The 15,655-nt window shown below is 34.4% G+C and overlaps 1 protein-coding gene across 1 annotated transcript; it reads right to left on the bottom strand.

The window, feature by feature from the left end:
• Window positions 1-6,875: 6,875 nt before the first annotated feature.
• On the bottom strand, window positions 6,876-15,441 carry LOC143553553 (strictosidine-O-beta-D-glucosidase-like). Its single transcript, XM_077043532.1, has 14 exons — window positions 15,310-15,441; window positions 14,135-14,204; window positions 13,954-14,012; window positions 13,800-13,875; window positions 13,421-13,586; window positions 12,317-12,557; window positions 11,631-11,749; window positions 10,856-11,073; window positions 10,278-10,309; window positions 8,215-8,317; window positions 7,996-8,104; window positions 7,253-7,498; window positions 7,095-7,157; window positions 6,876-7,020 (listed from the first exon to the last, which is right to left on the bottom strand). Exons 1-14 carry the CDS (start codon window positions 15,439-15,441, stop codon window positions 6,969-6,971), a joined length of 1,686 nt encoding a protein of 561 aa, XP_076899647.1. The 3' UTR covers window positions 6,876-6,968.
• Window positions 15,442-15,655: the final 214 nt, after the last annotated feature.

Genomic DNA, 15,655 nt, shown 5'->3' with positions numbered 1-15,655 from the left:
AGTTGACACACCGGTGGATGGTCTTGTTGTAGGAGGAGGCATGCCACTTGATCCCCCGGTTCCTGAGATGTTAAGGTCGGCATTGGTCATCTTTCTTCGGGCAGCAGGTGGAGGAGGAAGTGGTTGAGCAACTTCGGAAATTGCGGACGTCATAGATGAACATGCAGCCTTGGATTGAAAGCCATTTTTAGTAGAGTTTTGCAAGGTAATGATTTAGGATGAATTTAAGTATGGATTTCAAGATGAAAAACAGCACTTACCCCATGGTGGGCATCAAACTGTTTTGGTCAAAAATTACCGAGGCAATAATTTAACAAATTCGTTAAGTGAGGTGTGTTCTAATATTCAGTAAGTAAGTGCGGTAAAGTAAAAGGGTGACACAGCGATCTAGCGAGGAAAAGCCTTAGATCCTGGTGAGGATCCTCGAAAAATACCTCGGGAAGGAAAAATTACCCCTGCCTAAATTTATTAATGATGAAAAATATTACAAGTTGAGAACTGGTTTCGGTGAAGATGTCACAGCCCCCGACCCCTATACCCCGGGAAGGGAGCCGTGAACATCGAGTGGTGGTATCAGTGTATATTTAAGTAATTTACAGCTGAATATTTCATCAGGACCGTAGTTAGAAAAAATGATCATAGTTATAAAAACATCATGATTCTTATTTCATAAACTGGGATTAAAACCCATTTTTATTCAAACATAGGTTTTATAGGGATAAACCATAATTTACAAAACGCGTTTCTTTATTCTGGTGACAGCCATTTATTTAAGCTGGAAGCCCGCAAGCATCATTCCTTTGTCTCTAACAAATCACCTGAAACATGTTTAAAAATATTTGATCAGCAGGAAATACTTGTGAGTACATTCATTTGTAAATGACACATTTTACAGTTACAGCACTAAGATGTTTTTGCATCTGCCTGCTTACAAATTACTAAAAGGTACTTGTCCTTGACCATATCTGTGACTATGGTCATATTACTTATTAGCTAACACTTGTCTAATAAGTAACGTGTAATAGCCCAGTAGGCAAGCATTGTATACAAAATCCCACAATACCAGTAGTAACCATCCCGTAAGTCTACAGTAATCTCTATAATGCAATTAAATCCTTTAAAAATGTATTTTTAAAAAAAAGCATTTGGACTATCTGTCATGAGTTTAATAGGTTTAAAAAATCATCATGACAGTATTGGAAAATCAGTTGTCTCACGCAAATGTGAGTTGTGCAAAAACTCGAATGTCTCACCTTGAAAGTTCATAATTAACAAGCCTCCTGATATTAAGCACCTAGGCTAAACACAATGTAGTATATCTAAGTTAGTATAAACCCCATAATCATAACGATAATCACGAGACTAGAAACCTTACACGATGGCACAATGTCTTATCTTGTTCAGGCAGAGCTTTCGGATTCGCGTATAAAAGTTTCTTTCAATCGAAGAGGTGCCGTTACAACTATTCGGGTATTATATCAACACCTTATATAAGACAAAAATTTTAAGAGATTTGATTTGGGACGAAGAATGAAGGCTGATTTTCGTTCGTATTTATAGTTGATATTTGGTAACTTCGCGTAGCGCGAAGGAAACACAAAGGAGTGGTTCGCGTAGCGCTAAGTGGTGATAGGGTTGTCGAGTCAGCCCTAGCTATGCCACATACACTTCGCCCGAGCTCGAGCCCGTACCCGTGCGCGTCGGGTGCTTCGCACCCTTCGCTAGGACCACTGGGTGTGATTTGGCATATAAGAATTATGTAAGCTCTCTTTCTTATAAAGAGCTTACAAGTTTTATAATATAGCGATGTGGGACAAGAACTCACAATCTTATTTGTACCATGGTGGAAACCTTCCATTTTCTTTCCTCCACAAATGTGAGATGGAATTTTTACTTCTTTTATTTTCTCCATTCTTCCTTTTGCTTATTTTATTTCTTCACTTTTCTTTTTTATTTCTTTTTTATTGTTTTATGGTTTGTTATAGAAGAGCTAAAGCACAAAGAGCGCAAGCGCTGTTTGATAATTGAATGTGTCCTATTCACCGTTTCATTCTCATTATATAGGAAAATAATCTAACTAATGTCCCTATAAATCCAGTTTTTTGGCTTGTTCTCCGCTCCTAGTTGTTATAGACTTTTTCTTTAAGCTTTCACGTGCTATTTGACTGAAAGTCCGATTCTTTAGGCTGACCAAGTCCACTAGCCATTGCATTATAAACCTCATGGAGTAACCTGTAAATATAATTAGTAAATAGAAATAACTGACTCCCAGGATCCAAGAGATTTACTTGGTTAGCACTCATATCCGTTATAACTCTTTTTCACACGTTTTTCTTTAGTTATTTAGTGAAACTTTAACGTAAATTAAGTCATAAATATTCAGCTGCAAGAATAAATCAAAGCTAAGTATCAAAATAAACCGTTAGTACTCAGGATACTGGAAAAAGTCGAAATTAGGAATCCAGACAATGATCCTGGATGGGTCCTGGTAAGGATCCCGAGTCATAAAATTGACCCGCAACATATTTAATATGCATTTATTTTAACTTGTTTTTTTCGAAAAAAAAAAACACTAGCTTGTTTATTACGTTTTTAAAAGTAATAAAATAAACATATTGCTAAAAAGACCAAAATATCCCTTAGCTTATTTATTACTTTTTCATTTTATTAAAAGTTTTAAAAAGTAATAAAATAAACATATTGCTAAAAAGACCAAAATACCCCTTAGATTATTTATTATGTTTTTCATTTTATTAAAAGTTTTAAAAAGTAATAAAATAAACATATATTTTAACGTCAGCAAAATAACAAAGTTAATGATTTGAACAAATTCTAACAAAGTAATAAAATAAACATATATTTTAACGTCAGCAAAATAAATCCATCCTTGGTTCACGGTTGGAAAAGAAATAAATAAGAACCTTAATGGTCTAATACTAAAAAAAATCATATGGACTAAAGTCACTTGATTTCTAAAAAAGTTACTTTTTGAAACTATTTGAACTAAAGTCACTTTCCTCTTTGAAAAATTTTAGGGATTTGAAAAAGTTTTCGTCTAATGACATTTGATGGATTTTAAAGTGTTCAAGTGCAGTGATGTGCTAATTCAGAAGGTGGTGAGAAAATTAAATCCAATAGAAAAAATAAAAGAAAAAAACAACCTTCTCTACTTTAGCTATAAATATTTTCGTCTTCAGCCTAAAATTTTTTAACGATTCTTGTGGATGACCCTGCATTTGACCCTTATTACTGGACTATTTGACCCTTATTACTGGACTTGTACATGTGTACATTAGGCTCAGTCGTATTTTATCGTGCACCAGTCCTATAACGTAACACATTAGAGAATATGCAGTTGCCGTGGTGGACCTACTTTGGTGGCACAGGGGTCGTCCGACCACTGTGAAAAAAAAATATTTAATACCACATGCGTGATAAATTCATGTCCGACATCTGTAAAATTTTGGCACCGACCCTGCAAACTACTGAGATTGTTAGATGAAAAGAAAAGATTGTATCTGGACTTGCCGGAAAATTTCCGGTTACTGTGAGGTATGCGGGCGAAGTGTGGGTTGAAAGAGGAAGAAGATGGTTAATGTTTAAAAGTGGGAATTAAAAAGTTATAGTGTATGTAAAAAGTAGGTTCAGCGTGCACAATAAATGCCAGAGTATGTCATCATTATTATTATTATTTTTTTTTACTTTTTTTTATTATAGCATCCATCACTATTAATTGTTATTTATTTATTTTCTACCATACTTTAAGGTTATTTATTTATTTTCTACAATAATTAATTTAGACAGGTAAACAAACTTTTCAGTTTTTTCCTTTATTGCATTCCATATATTACTTTTAACTATTTATTATTTTTACTTTATTTTAGCTGCATCCAATCCAAACCGAAAATATTAGACATGCATACGGAGGTAAATTTTAGACAACATGAAAAATTCTGGACCATGAATTTTAAGAAAGTGAAGATTATGAATTTTTGGTTAAGTTATTGAATATACAGTGACGACAAAAACCAATATTATGGTAATTAGTAAATGTTATGTTTCACGTACTTTTTAGTTATATGATACTTTGTTTGATTATTCTATTTTATATGTGATCCGACCGAAACAATCGGATCGTAATGAAAAAAGGTTTATATACTGGTTTTAACCCGACCCGAATGGCCGGATAGGACCCAAAAAAAATATATAACGATAGCCAATTGGGTACCGACTCAAAAATTTCCGACCACTGTTAACAAATTTTCTGGATCCGCCACTATGTAGTTAAATAGTTTAACATTATTAATCAGTAACATGTGTCAAAGTGTAAAAGGGCATCCTTATTCGAAAAGACATATTACCAAAACAAAGGTGGTGGTGGTGGTGGTATAGTCGTTTGCTTCACCCTCACATATAGTCGTTTGCTCCAAGCCTCCAATTCCTTTTCAACGCTATAGTAATTATGCTATTTACTTTTCACCGGGTCGGGCTTTTTTACTCTTAACCCAACGTCTTAATTTTCGATTGGATCGGGTTAATCACATAATAATGAAAGGGAAAATTTCCAAAATAGCTCATCTAGAAAATGAGTTTCCAACTTTGTCCCTCTAAATTCAAGTTTCCAGTTTTGTTTCATAGTTATCTTGTCGTCGACGACGTGTTAGAGAATACCAACGACGTGTTACTAAACGAACTGGAGAACAACACGTGGTCGGAATAGGTCGTCAACGATGTGTGTCTGCGGCCATTTTATCGCCGGTGATATTTTATATCACGACGTCAACGCCGGGCTGCCATATCTGACACCCATGTTCACATCGTCGGCGACGGCTTGCCGGATCTCATGGTCGGCAACTTGTTGACAAAACATAGGGTTGAAGATGCATTTCCGGTGCTAACGTAGGGTCGAAGATGCCTTTCTAGTGCTAACGCGGGGTTGAAGACGTGTTTCCGGTGCTAACGTAGGGTAGACGATGCGTTACCTTTTAAACTTAACAACTTCCATCTGGCCCATCTCCGAATTAAAACTCCCGCCAACCTTTCAACTTCCATCTGGCCCATCTTCTATCACTTAACCAAATTTGTGCCAACAAGTTTAGCCTTTATACCCCTGGGACAAGATTAGTGTTACCTTGGTTAAGGTCAAGACCGACGTCATTAAGGTCAAAACCAACATTGTTAAAGTCATAACCTGCTTGAAACCCGGATTTGTTTGCTTGAAAGGCTAACCTTGTTGGCATAAATTTGGTTAAGTGGTAGAAGATGGGTCATATGGAAGTTGAAAGGTTGGCGGGAGTTTTAATTCGGAGATGGGCCAGATGAAAGTTGTTAGGTTTAAAAGTTAACGCATCATCTACCCTACGTTAGCACCGGAAACGCGTCTTCAACCCTGCTAACGCACCAGAAATGCATCCTCAACCCTACGTTAGCACCGGAAAATAATGCATCTTCAACCCTATGTTTTGTCAACAAGTCGCCGGCCATGAGATCCGGCAAGCCGTCGCTGGCAATGTGAAGACGGGTGTCAGATATGGCAGCCCGGCGTTGACGTCGTGATATAAAATATCGTCGGCGATAAAATGGCCGCAGAAACACATCGTCGACGACCTATTCCGGCCACGTGTCGTTCTCCGGTTCGTTTAGTAACACGTCATCGGTATTCCCTAACACGTCGTCGGTGACAAAATAACTACGGGACAAAACTGAAAACTTGAATTTAGAGAGACATAGTTGGAAACTCATTTTCTAGATAGGCTATTTTGGGAATTTTCCCATAATGAAAACTTACACTTGTGATTGATTAAAACTAAGAGATAGAATGAGCCAATAAGGACTTTTAGGATGTCCTGAACACACAAAAATAACGCAACGTTCAATAACCATTTAAATTAAAAAAATACAATATTCTCTTTTGTAAACTGTTTATTACTGGTGTCGGAAGTCTATCTGGAAGCAGTCACTCTATCTTTAGGGATAAAGATCAGATTTGTCTACATGCTATGCTCTCTAAAACCTACCAATAATATTGTAATTTGTGGTATTTACTTGGTACGTACGATTATAGTTGCTTTTCACTTTAATTTGTTTTTTATATTCAACATTAGTTTTTTTTCTGAATAATTTAAAAAATCCCGGTTAAAAAAACATAAATTAAAAAGAAAAATACGAAGTCAAAACCAATTAATATATGACATGGATGGACTTTTGTTAAATGGTTTTTTTTATATTTGTCGTATGGAATCTTGATTTATCGTACAGGAAAAATGACAAAACAAAAATTACACCACATGATCGGCCATTATAATCTACATATTATACTAAATTACAATAGCTGGAGACGCATGGCAATTAGAAATTCATTTTTAGCCAACCAGCTCAAACTACTTTGCTATTTTTCGTTTATGTCAATGTAATCAAAACATATTAATCCATCATTTAATCAAATAACTAATTACTTAAATTATAGAGATTAAAAATATGTAGGTATTTATGTCAATGTAATAAAGATATATATATATTTTTAATGAAATCATATCTATTTTTTTTTATTAATTTAATTTATAAGCACTTTTCAATATAGGAGATGAATGTGGAAAAAAATAATGAACGAAATTTATAATTTATAGGAAAAAAAACAAAAGCAAAAGTAGCAGTAGAATAATAATAATAATAATAATAATAATAATAATAATAATAATAAAATTGTAAACACCCATCACCCTCTATAAATCTACAATGAATGTGGAAAAAAATAATGAACGAAATTTATAATTTATAGGAAAAAAAAACAAAAGCAAAAGTAGCAGTAGAATAATAATAATAATAATAATAATAATAATAATAATAATAATAATAATAAAATTGTAAACACCCATCACCCTCTATAAATCTACAAACCTTTTATAGACTTTACATCTTTCACTTTCCCCCCTCCAAGAATCTGAAACGTGAGTTGCAGTCCCTCCTTTTTAATCCTTCAACTTTAGCCCCCCATGTTTGTAATAAACTTTCATATTAATCCTACAATTAACACAATTGCTAATTAATATAACCTTACACTAAATGCCAAATAAATAAACATGATCAAAACAAACCTTGGCAGCAGAAGCGAAAGCATATCCAAGCAATAGCAATTGCTCTCAAGCTCGAACTCGAATCTTAACAATTAAAAATAAAAAATTATTAATAACATATATCATATTATCATCAAGTGAAAAAATAACTGTAATAAAGCTGAAAATGAGTCTCTTACTTTGTTGTTTTCTTTGAGGATTTTGACGTTCGGTCACCCACACAATTATTATTCTTTTCAGGCTTTGGTTTCTCGTCATAACCCAGAAAGTGTTTGTACCATATTGCTGAGTTCTTCGGGTACCTTGTATATTTCCCGTTTTTGAAATCTATATATATCATACCGAAACGAGCCGAATAACCTTCGTCCCATTCAAAATTATCCATCAATGACCAAACAAAGTATCCCTTCACTCTAACACCATCACTGCGAAAATAGAAAAGAAAATAAAAAGTTCAAAATTTTGTATTAAAAGGCTTTCGTGCTGGCCAATATTATCCATTTTGCCTGTAACGAGCCCCATTGCTTTGCTTTTTGTTGTCTGGGTGCAGATTAGAATGTAGATTACCTGAGCCTCAAGAAACGAGCCCAGGCCTCTGTTATACCTCATTGAATAAACGAGGTCTAACACAGGCTTGATAAGCTAGATTAGGTTCACAGGCCGAATATTTATACAATTTTGAAATAATTACACGGATGGTCCATGTGGTACGGTGTATAGCATGTTTGGTCTCGGAAGTGGCGTCAGTTAAGTGTTTTTGTTAAGTGCTGTGAAATGACTATTATACCCGTACGTTTAAATATGAAAAAGAATTATTATAATCTTATGAGCCCAGTATCTCTCTTGTCTAGGCCGAAGTAGGATTTGCCTAGCGCGTTTACATATGTGAAAGAATTTTAAAATTATACGCGGATTGACTTGCCTGATTGCATATCGGAGATTTTGAAGATGTTTATTATGATAATCAATCCGCTCAATATCAACACGCGCTTCTTCAACTGTCTTCGTATTATCTGTTTTATCAACCCATCCTATGAAATAAGAAAAAATAAAATAAAAAATACATACCCTGTTAGTATCTAAAAGTTAAAACTAATAAATTCAAAAATATTAATATATCAAGAGAACAGATTCCTTTTACCATTTTCAGTTATATAAATTAATGGATCTCCATAAGTATTTTTTATATACACAAGCAGTTTATAAAATCCAGGTGGATATGAATAAAGCCAATCGAGACCAGCCTACATAAACCGAAAAAATAACAGATAAAAACTACACAAGGCTACACACTATATTAAAAGTTAATTACTCAAATGGTCCGTATGGTATGCCCATATAGTAAGTTTGATCCTTGAGTTTGAAAAATCACATGTATGCTCCCCATGTAACATCCTACTTTTATGAACAAATAATAAAAGACTGTTATTTAATTAATTATGTTATTATTTAGTTATGCAGAGTAATAATAAGTTGAGTGTGGGCTTGGAAAATAAAAGATGGATTAAAGGATGACGATGGGCCTTAAGGTCCATGAGCTTATCCTACACAAGCACCATAAACCTCTCTAAAACCTTAAACCCGCATTTCCATCTTTGCCTCTACACGCTCACAACACACGCAAATACTCCTACATTCCAGATCTAGATCCGAGCAAGAACAAGGGTGATTTGCAGCCGATTTCCGTAGACAAACAATAAACATGTCTAGGTTCACGTGTTGAATTAGATCCGAAGCAAGAAACACGTTCATATCTGCGTCTAGACTCGAACCCGAGCCGAAAGAGATAAGTTTTAGCTTAAAGGTTATGTATTTCATGTCGGTTTGCCAAACGCCTTAGTAGGCTGATGAATCGATTTGTTTAAAAAGTCGACTCGATTAGTTTAAAAAGTCGATTCGATTCATTTAAAAAGTCGACTCTAATGAATTTTTAATAAAGCCTTTTTAACGAAAATAAAATTTTTTCAAGCTGCCCCTTGGACCCTACTAGGGGCGGCCACCCCTAGGACCCTGCAGGGGCGCTGCCCCCGGACCCCTGTTTGTTAAGGGCTTCACTAACCTAGAAATATGATCTGGTTAGGAGAAGTTATTATGCGTGTAATTGTTACGCAGTTAGTCGTGCCCAGCTGAAGGAAGGTGTTACCGTTAACTCCAAGAGAAACAGGATCCAGGTGAGTTCCTAGCCTCTTTTCTCTGTTATGTTTTCGGGGTTGTGTGCATGCTCCTATGTGGTTAGTCAATACACTTACCTTAATCGGTAGTTGTATGTTATATGAATGATATAGTAATGTGGAATGTATGAAGGAAAGGTTAGGAGTAAGTATGTATGTATGTAGATATATATACATGTGTAAAGGAAAGGTATGTATGGTTGTATGGAAAGAAGGGAACAGACCCTATAATATCAGCGAATGTAGGGAACAGACCCTAATAATATCTGCGAATGTATGGACCAAACCCTAATAATATCTGTGAGGTTATAAGACGAAAGGCTCTTTAAAACGTAGAGGTAATTATGCATGTATTAATGAGTTAAAGCAAGAAAGAATGAAAGTATGAAAATATAAAATTATGAAAGTAATAAAATATGAATGTATGAAAGTACAAAAGTAAGAATGTATGTATGAAAGAAAGGTAAGCAGGTTAAGTATGTAATGTGTATCTTCGGATACGTATATGTAAGCATGGGAATGTAATGTATGTTGCTTGTTTAACTAAAACTCACTCAAAACGTAGCTGACTTTTAGTATGCACGCAGGAAAATTAGTTAAAGCAGTTTGCTTGAGGGAGACGCATGGTATTGGACTGAAGAGGCTGGCATCTATAGGAGGAATGTGATGAAGTTTCTTTTGTTATGTTTTTACTTATGTAAGACAAGTTGAATGTTAATTAAGACAAGAAGCGAATGTTATGCAAGATATGGTCGAATGTTAGGTATTCCGCGAAAAGTTTTAATTCACTCTCATATTTAGAAAAAAGTAATTCACTCTAATATTTAGAACTGTGTTTATGAGTAAATCCAACACCCAATGTAGGGCACCGGGATCGGGGCCTTACACCCCAATATTTCTAAAGCGTAGCACACAAATGGATGGACTAACGCTTAACTAGTTACATGCAGGTAAATGACTAAAATACCCTTAATGAACATACCACAAGGACCATTCGAGCAATTAACTCTTATATTATTTAAACAAATCTTACTTGTATTCCAATAGGTATCCCATTTAAATTGTCTGCAAAAGAACGCCAAAAATTAGCATCAGATTCATATTTTTCTTGCAAGTAAAACTTATTTCTTAAAAGAAATTTAATAGAATAAATTACACTTTTCGTCCTTAAGGTATACAGCAAAGTTCAGGTTTCGCCTTCAACATAAGGAAATAACAAGAATCGTCCAATATGTTCAAATTTATTTGCACGTTTCGTCCTTTCCACTAACGGGTATTAATTTTTTGCGAACTTCAGTTAGTGCACTACACATGAGGGCAATTTGATCTTTTGACCCCTAAGTGTAACTTATATTACTTTTAATCTAAATAAATTGGCAAAAGAACGAAAATGCCCCTCATGTGCAGTGCACATGGCTGGAGTTTACAGCAAAAAAAAAAAAAACTAACACCCATTAGCGGAAAGGACAAAACGTGTAAACAAATTTAAGCATAAAGGGCGATTCTTGTTATTCTCTTAGTTTAAGGACAAAACCAGAAATTGCCATACACCAAAAGAACAAAAGTGTAATTTACTCAATTAAATATATTCACAATAAATTTTTATAATACCTGGTTGCTCAAGAACCTTGCTGTCTGTAAGCATTGAAACAATATTCGTTGGTGGTAAAGTGGTAGCATACTGAGAAACATAATAATTTAACCCAAGAAAATCATATGATCCGATCAATAACTTTGATTGCTCGTTTGTAAATTTAGGTAAACGATCATCTGTAACGTTCTCGATCATAGTTTTCGGGTATTTACCACTAACCAATGGTTCCATGAACCTACAAGCAATTAATCATATAAATGTCGTTTTTAAAGGGTTAATATCATAAAAAACCAACATACTCTCTAAACCCAATTTAGCTATACTCTCTCAACCCAATTTTGCTATATTTTGGTCCCCACAGTTTTATTGAATGCACGTACTTGTTTAAAAAATGTTTAAAATAATGAATGTTATTCTTTAAATTTGTATAATTTGAGACATTCAAATTTTCAGAGATAAAAATTATATAATCTTATTTTGATGAATTTAAGAGAGAACTATTTATTATTTTTAATATTTATTCACAAGTATATACATTCTAAACAAGCATACATACTTTCATATCGTAAAACTGTTGGACGTTTTCGTCTTTTTTGACATGTGCAAGAAATTTTATATACCAAAATGTCGAGTGAATTTTTCATGAAAAAATAAGTATGGTGGTTTTTAAAAATATTAACACACTTTTTACAATCACACCATAACTGTTCTAAATTGAAAAAAAAAAGAACTTCTATGATTCATGTGTATTTGTTTTCTTTTATTTTAATTATTTATGAATATAATACTCACCATCCAAGCATGAAGTCTATGCCTCTAAGGGCTGCATCTATGTCATCTTGTAGTTCTGAGTTAAGTGGCTCATAAAACTTTGTATTAAGTGTAATTCCAATTGTACCCCTTTGACATGCCTGAAATTTCAAATATGGTTTCAGTATCCATTTGACTAATCAACTTCCATAAATACAATTAGGATTGTAAATGGACCTCAATGAACGATTTATGAACCGTTCGGCAGAAAGTTCATTTAAACGAACGAACATGAGCATGTCTCGTTTGTTTACGTTCGTTCATTTAAATTCATATATGGTTCATCTGTTTACATTCATTTATGTTCGCTAGCTTACGTGTGTCTAAGCTCGTCAATAAATTCTTTAAAAAAATTTTGGCCTGCTACAACTAAGTCTAGTATTAATAACTTTTTAGGCCCAATCCATTGTTCTTCACATGACTAAGCTGGTTTTGACTTAATTATGTCCGTTCGCTTACATTCGTGAACTGTTTGCTTTAATGAACGAACATGAATGAACACGAACATGCTCATATTCTTAACGAGCAAACACGAACAAGGAAACCCCATTCTTTTAGTTGTTCGTGTTTGATCATTTGCTCGGTTAAAGATAAACGAACGAACACGAACAATCTGTGTGCATTCATTCGGTTCGTTTACAAGCCTAGATATAAACATAACACATTACTTGAAATCTTTGCCGGTATAACTTAACAGCATTTGCATGTGCAAGAAGTAGATTGTGCCCCACAATATACGGCTCGGTGGCAGGATTCCCGGGCTCACCGACAGCCCCCCTGCCTGGTGCATGCGTACCCAACGCGTATCCTTTCTGAACATACGAATGCGGTTCGTTTAACATGGTCCAGTGTTTGACCCGGTCACCAAACTCCCAAAAGCAAAACTCGGCATAATTTACAAAATCATATCTGTTTGTGTCAAACACAAATATAAATTAGAGTTAAGTTCGGGTTTCGTCCTTGTGTTTTAGCCATTTTTAACTAGTTTAGTAAAAAAATTAATATACAGGGGTATTTTGGTCATTTGAAAACCAAGAGAAAAAATTTAATAGAGATAACATTAAGGACAAAATGAGTTAAAATTGAAGGGCGATTAATTTCATATATACCCTAAGAAAACTTGGAAAATATAAACATTACCCATGCAAAACTAAAAATATCACATATGCTCTTACAAAGTAGTAAAAATATCCAGCATACCCTATTTATTAAGAACAATTTAATAGATGACCATTTTACCCTGATGTTTTTGAAACTTTAAAATTTCATGTATTTCCATCTTTAACTTCAGTTTTCTTTTCTTCCATTTTTAGCTTAAATATTTTTACCCAAATTTAAGTTAATTTCTATTTTAGCTTGCTTTCTTTTATAGCATACATATATTTGAGTTCGATTGTCTGATTTGAGCATACAGATTTGAATATTTGATTGTTAAATTATCTGCCATTGAGAAAACAAAAAATGAGAGACACGGTCCAGTTCGCTTGCTTATAATTGATGATGTCGATCGAAATCCAAATGAAAAGGGTTTAAACATATATAATGGAAAGGGGTATAATGGTCATTAAGTGAAAAATCACTAAATTTAGGTATATATGAAACTTTTCAAGTTTGCGAGGGTATATGAAATTAATCCAAAAAAAGGGTTGAATGTTCCAGCTTTGTACTGTTAAAATGGTCAAACCACAGGAACGAAAACAAAACTTCTCTCTTTAATTTAAGATAATAGCATATCAAACAAACACAAAAATTGTAATTTTTCTACAACTTACATAATTTTGTCAGATAAGAATCCCATGTATTCACCTTCCAAGACGTTGGGAGTGTCCCAATGCCATAAAGTGGCATATGGCTCGATGTCATTGGCTAGAAGCTCGTCGATTAGGTTATTGTAGTAATCAACTCCTTCTTGGTTAATGCCCAATTTCAGTTTTCCACCTACGTGTTTAAAACATTATATGTATGTCAGTTTTTACTAAATTTTTGTAAAAGATAATGAACTATGTTGTATCTGAATTGTGTGATTATAATACAACTCGATATGCAGGAAACAAGAAATCAGAAACTAACAAAACTCCGGTTCATGGGCTAAGCATAAATAAACCCTGATACTAATAACAATTTTAAATTTTGTAAAAATTATAACTTCACCTGGTAATATTCTACTCCACGAAAGTGAGAAGCGGTATGCTTTCAGGCCCATTTTCTTCATAGCTTGTACATCTTCCTGTTTATGGATATTAAGTTGAATTAATGTAAACTTAAAGATAATAGCATGCAAAAGTTATGAAGGGTGATCGTTGACCTTTGTTTTATAGTAAGCATTAACAGCAACGTTTCCATTATCGCCACCAACAATGCGGGCTGCAGTACAGTTTAAGGAAGCACATTCATGAATAGGGTGAATTATATGCGGCCTTCTTTGCGTAAATTATATTATTATATAAGTTCATCCAATATATGTGCTCATGATAAAGAAGATAAACCTGGATTAGTGAGGCAGAAAACATCCCAAATGCTCGGGCCTTTACCGCATTCTAAAGCAGCACCTTCAACCTGTGAAAATAAAATACATGTTAGAAGAGGGTGAAACATTTTTCTAAGGGTGGTGCTGTTGGATAAAAGCCTAAAAGTGTACACCAGCTTGTCTGTCACATCATACAGGTTGCACGACGTTTTTCACCTGTTGTATGATATCATATGGCCCGTCAGATAGGATGAAAAAGGCTATATGGCCCCGTATGGCTTTTGTCAGTGGTCAGTCAAAACATCATATGGGCTCATATGATGTTATATGGGCCGTATGGTAGGACGAAAAAGGTCATACGGCCTGTATCGCTTTTGTTAGTGGTCGTCATTTCTTTATCAGCCAAAAAGTGATGCGGGTAGTATGATAGGACGAAAAAGGTCCAACGCCAGTATGACTTTTGTTAGTGGTCACAATAGTCATTTATTGATTAATCAAAAATCATATGGGCCAATGAATTGTCCACATGCGGCCCCCATATGACCTTTTCGCTCTATCATACGACCCGTATGACCATCAAATCGACTTGCTTGACCACCTTTCGCATACCATACGACCCGTATGATGTCGTATGGAACGTACGATAAGGCAAAAAAGTTATACGATGTGTATAGCTTTTGTCAAGTGGTCACAATAAACGCGCGGGATCATTTGTCCCTCATATGACTCGTATGACCTTTCTCACTCTATCTAGCAGTTTGTATGGCTACCAAAACGACAAGGTCGGACTGTATGATTTTTCTCACCCAATTATCAACTCATTTAAGGCCATTTTTATAGAAAAATTTTTGCACAACCCAAATCATAACCAATCCGCACATTTAAAAATTAAACTATTTAAGCCAAATAAAAAAAAGAAACATTTTTTTAACCAAAGGCCCAATCTTTTTCTCGCCTTAGGCCCAAAATTAATAGTTACGTTTTTCATTAAACTTATAACAATTAACGGGCAATAAGTTGCGTCGCGTTTATGAGATGTATGACAAGTCAAAAAAGGTCAAATCATTTCTTTCAGTCATATGATTTGTGTCCCTCGTCAGCATATTCATTGAAAGCCAGTTTCCACAATCAGATAGAAATAGCACATTTTGCAGTAATTGATAAAAAATGCAGCAGCAGCATTTGATGATATACCTGATAGGCAGAAGTAGCAGCACCCCAGACGAAATCAGAGTCGAAATCACTACTCTTAATATCATCATCATCAACAATTTGATTTTGATGATTATTATCTCTCTCTCTGGCAAAGTCAACGGTCCTCGCCATTTGCAAGCTAGACAAGACACTTTTATCACGAAAGAGATATGGCTTTATAGTTGTCCACGCACCCTAAAGGATATTCAGATAGGTTATTATATTATTGGGTTTGTTTTTACATATTGTTATTTTTGTTTGTATTTGCTGATTTTTTATTACGAGATGTTACAAGTATTTGTTGATTTGTGTTTTGTTATTATTATTAGATTTTTTTCTTATAGTG

Source organism: Bidens hawaiensis, unplaced genomic scaffold (assembly GCF_021521415.1).
Source record: "Bidens hawaiensis isolate Kalapana, Puna unplaced genomic scaffold, B.hawaiensis_p1.1 tig00017289_1, whole genome shotgun sequence".
Lineage (NCBI taxonomy): Eukaryota > Viridiplantae > Streptophyta > Magnoliopsida > Asterales > Asteraceae > Bidens > Bidens hawaiensis.
Note: the sequence above shows the minus strand (reverse complement) of the source record. Positions and strands in the feature narration are given on the sequence as shown.

What these genes read in the sequence shown, in the direction of transcription:
- LOC143553553 (XM_077043532.1), bottom strand. Translation starts at nt 15,441, where the DNA reads ATGGCGAGGACCGTTGACTTTGCCAGAGAGAGAGATAATAATCATCAA. An exon ending in TTTCTGCCTCACTAATCCAG is followed by an intron (nt 14,013 to 14,134) that starts GTTTATCTTCTT and finishes ACTGTACTGCAG; the next exon opens with CCCGCATTGTTGGTGGCGAT. An exon ending in CTTTCGCTTCTGCTGCCAAG is followed by an intron (nt 7,021 to 7,094) that starts GTTTGTTTTGAT and finishes TGTTAATTGTAG; the next exon opens with GATTAATATGAAAGTTTATT.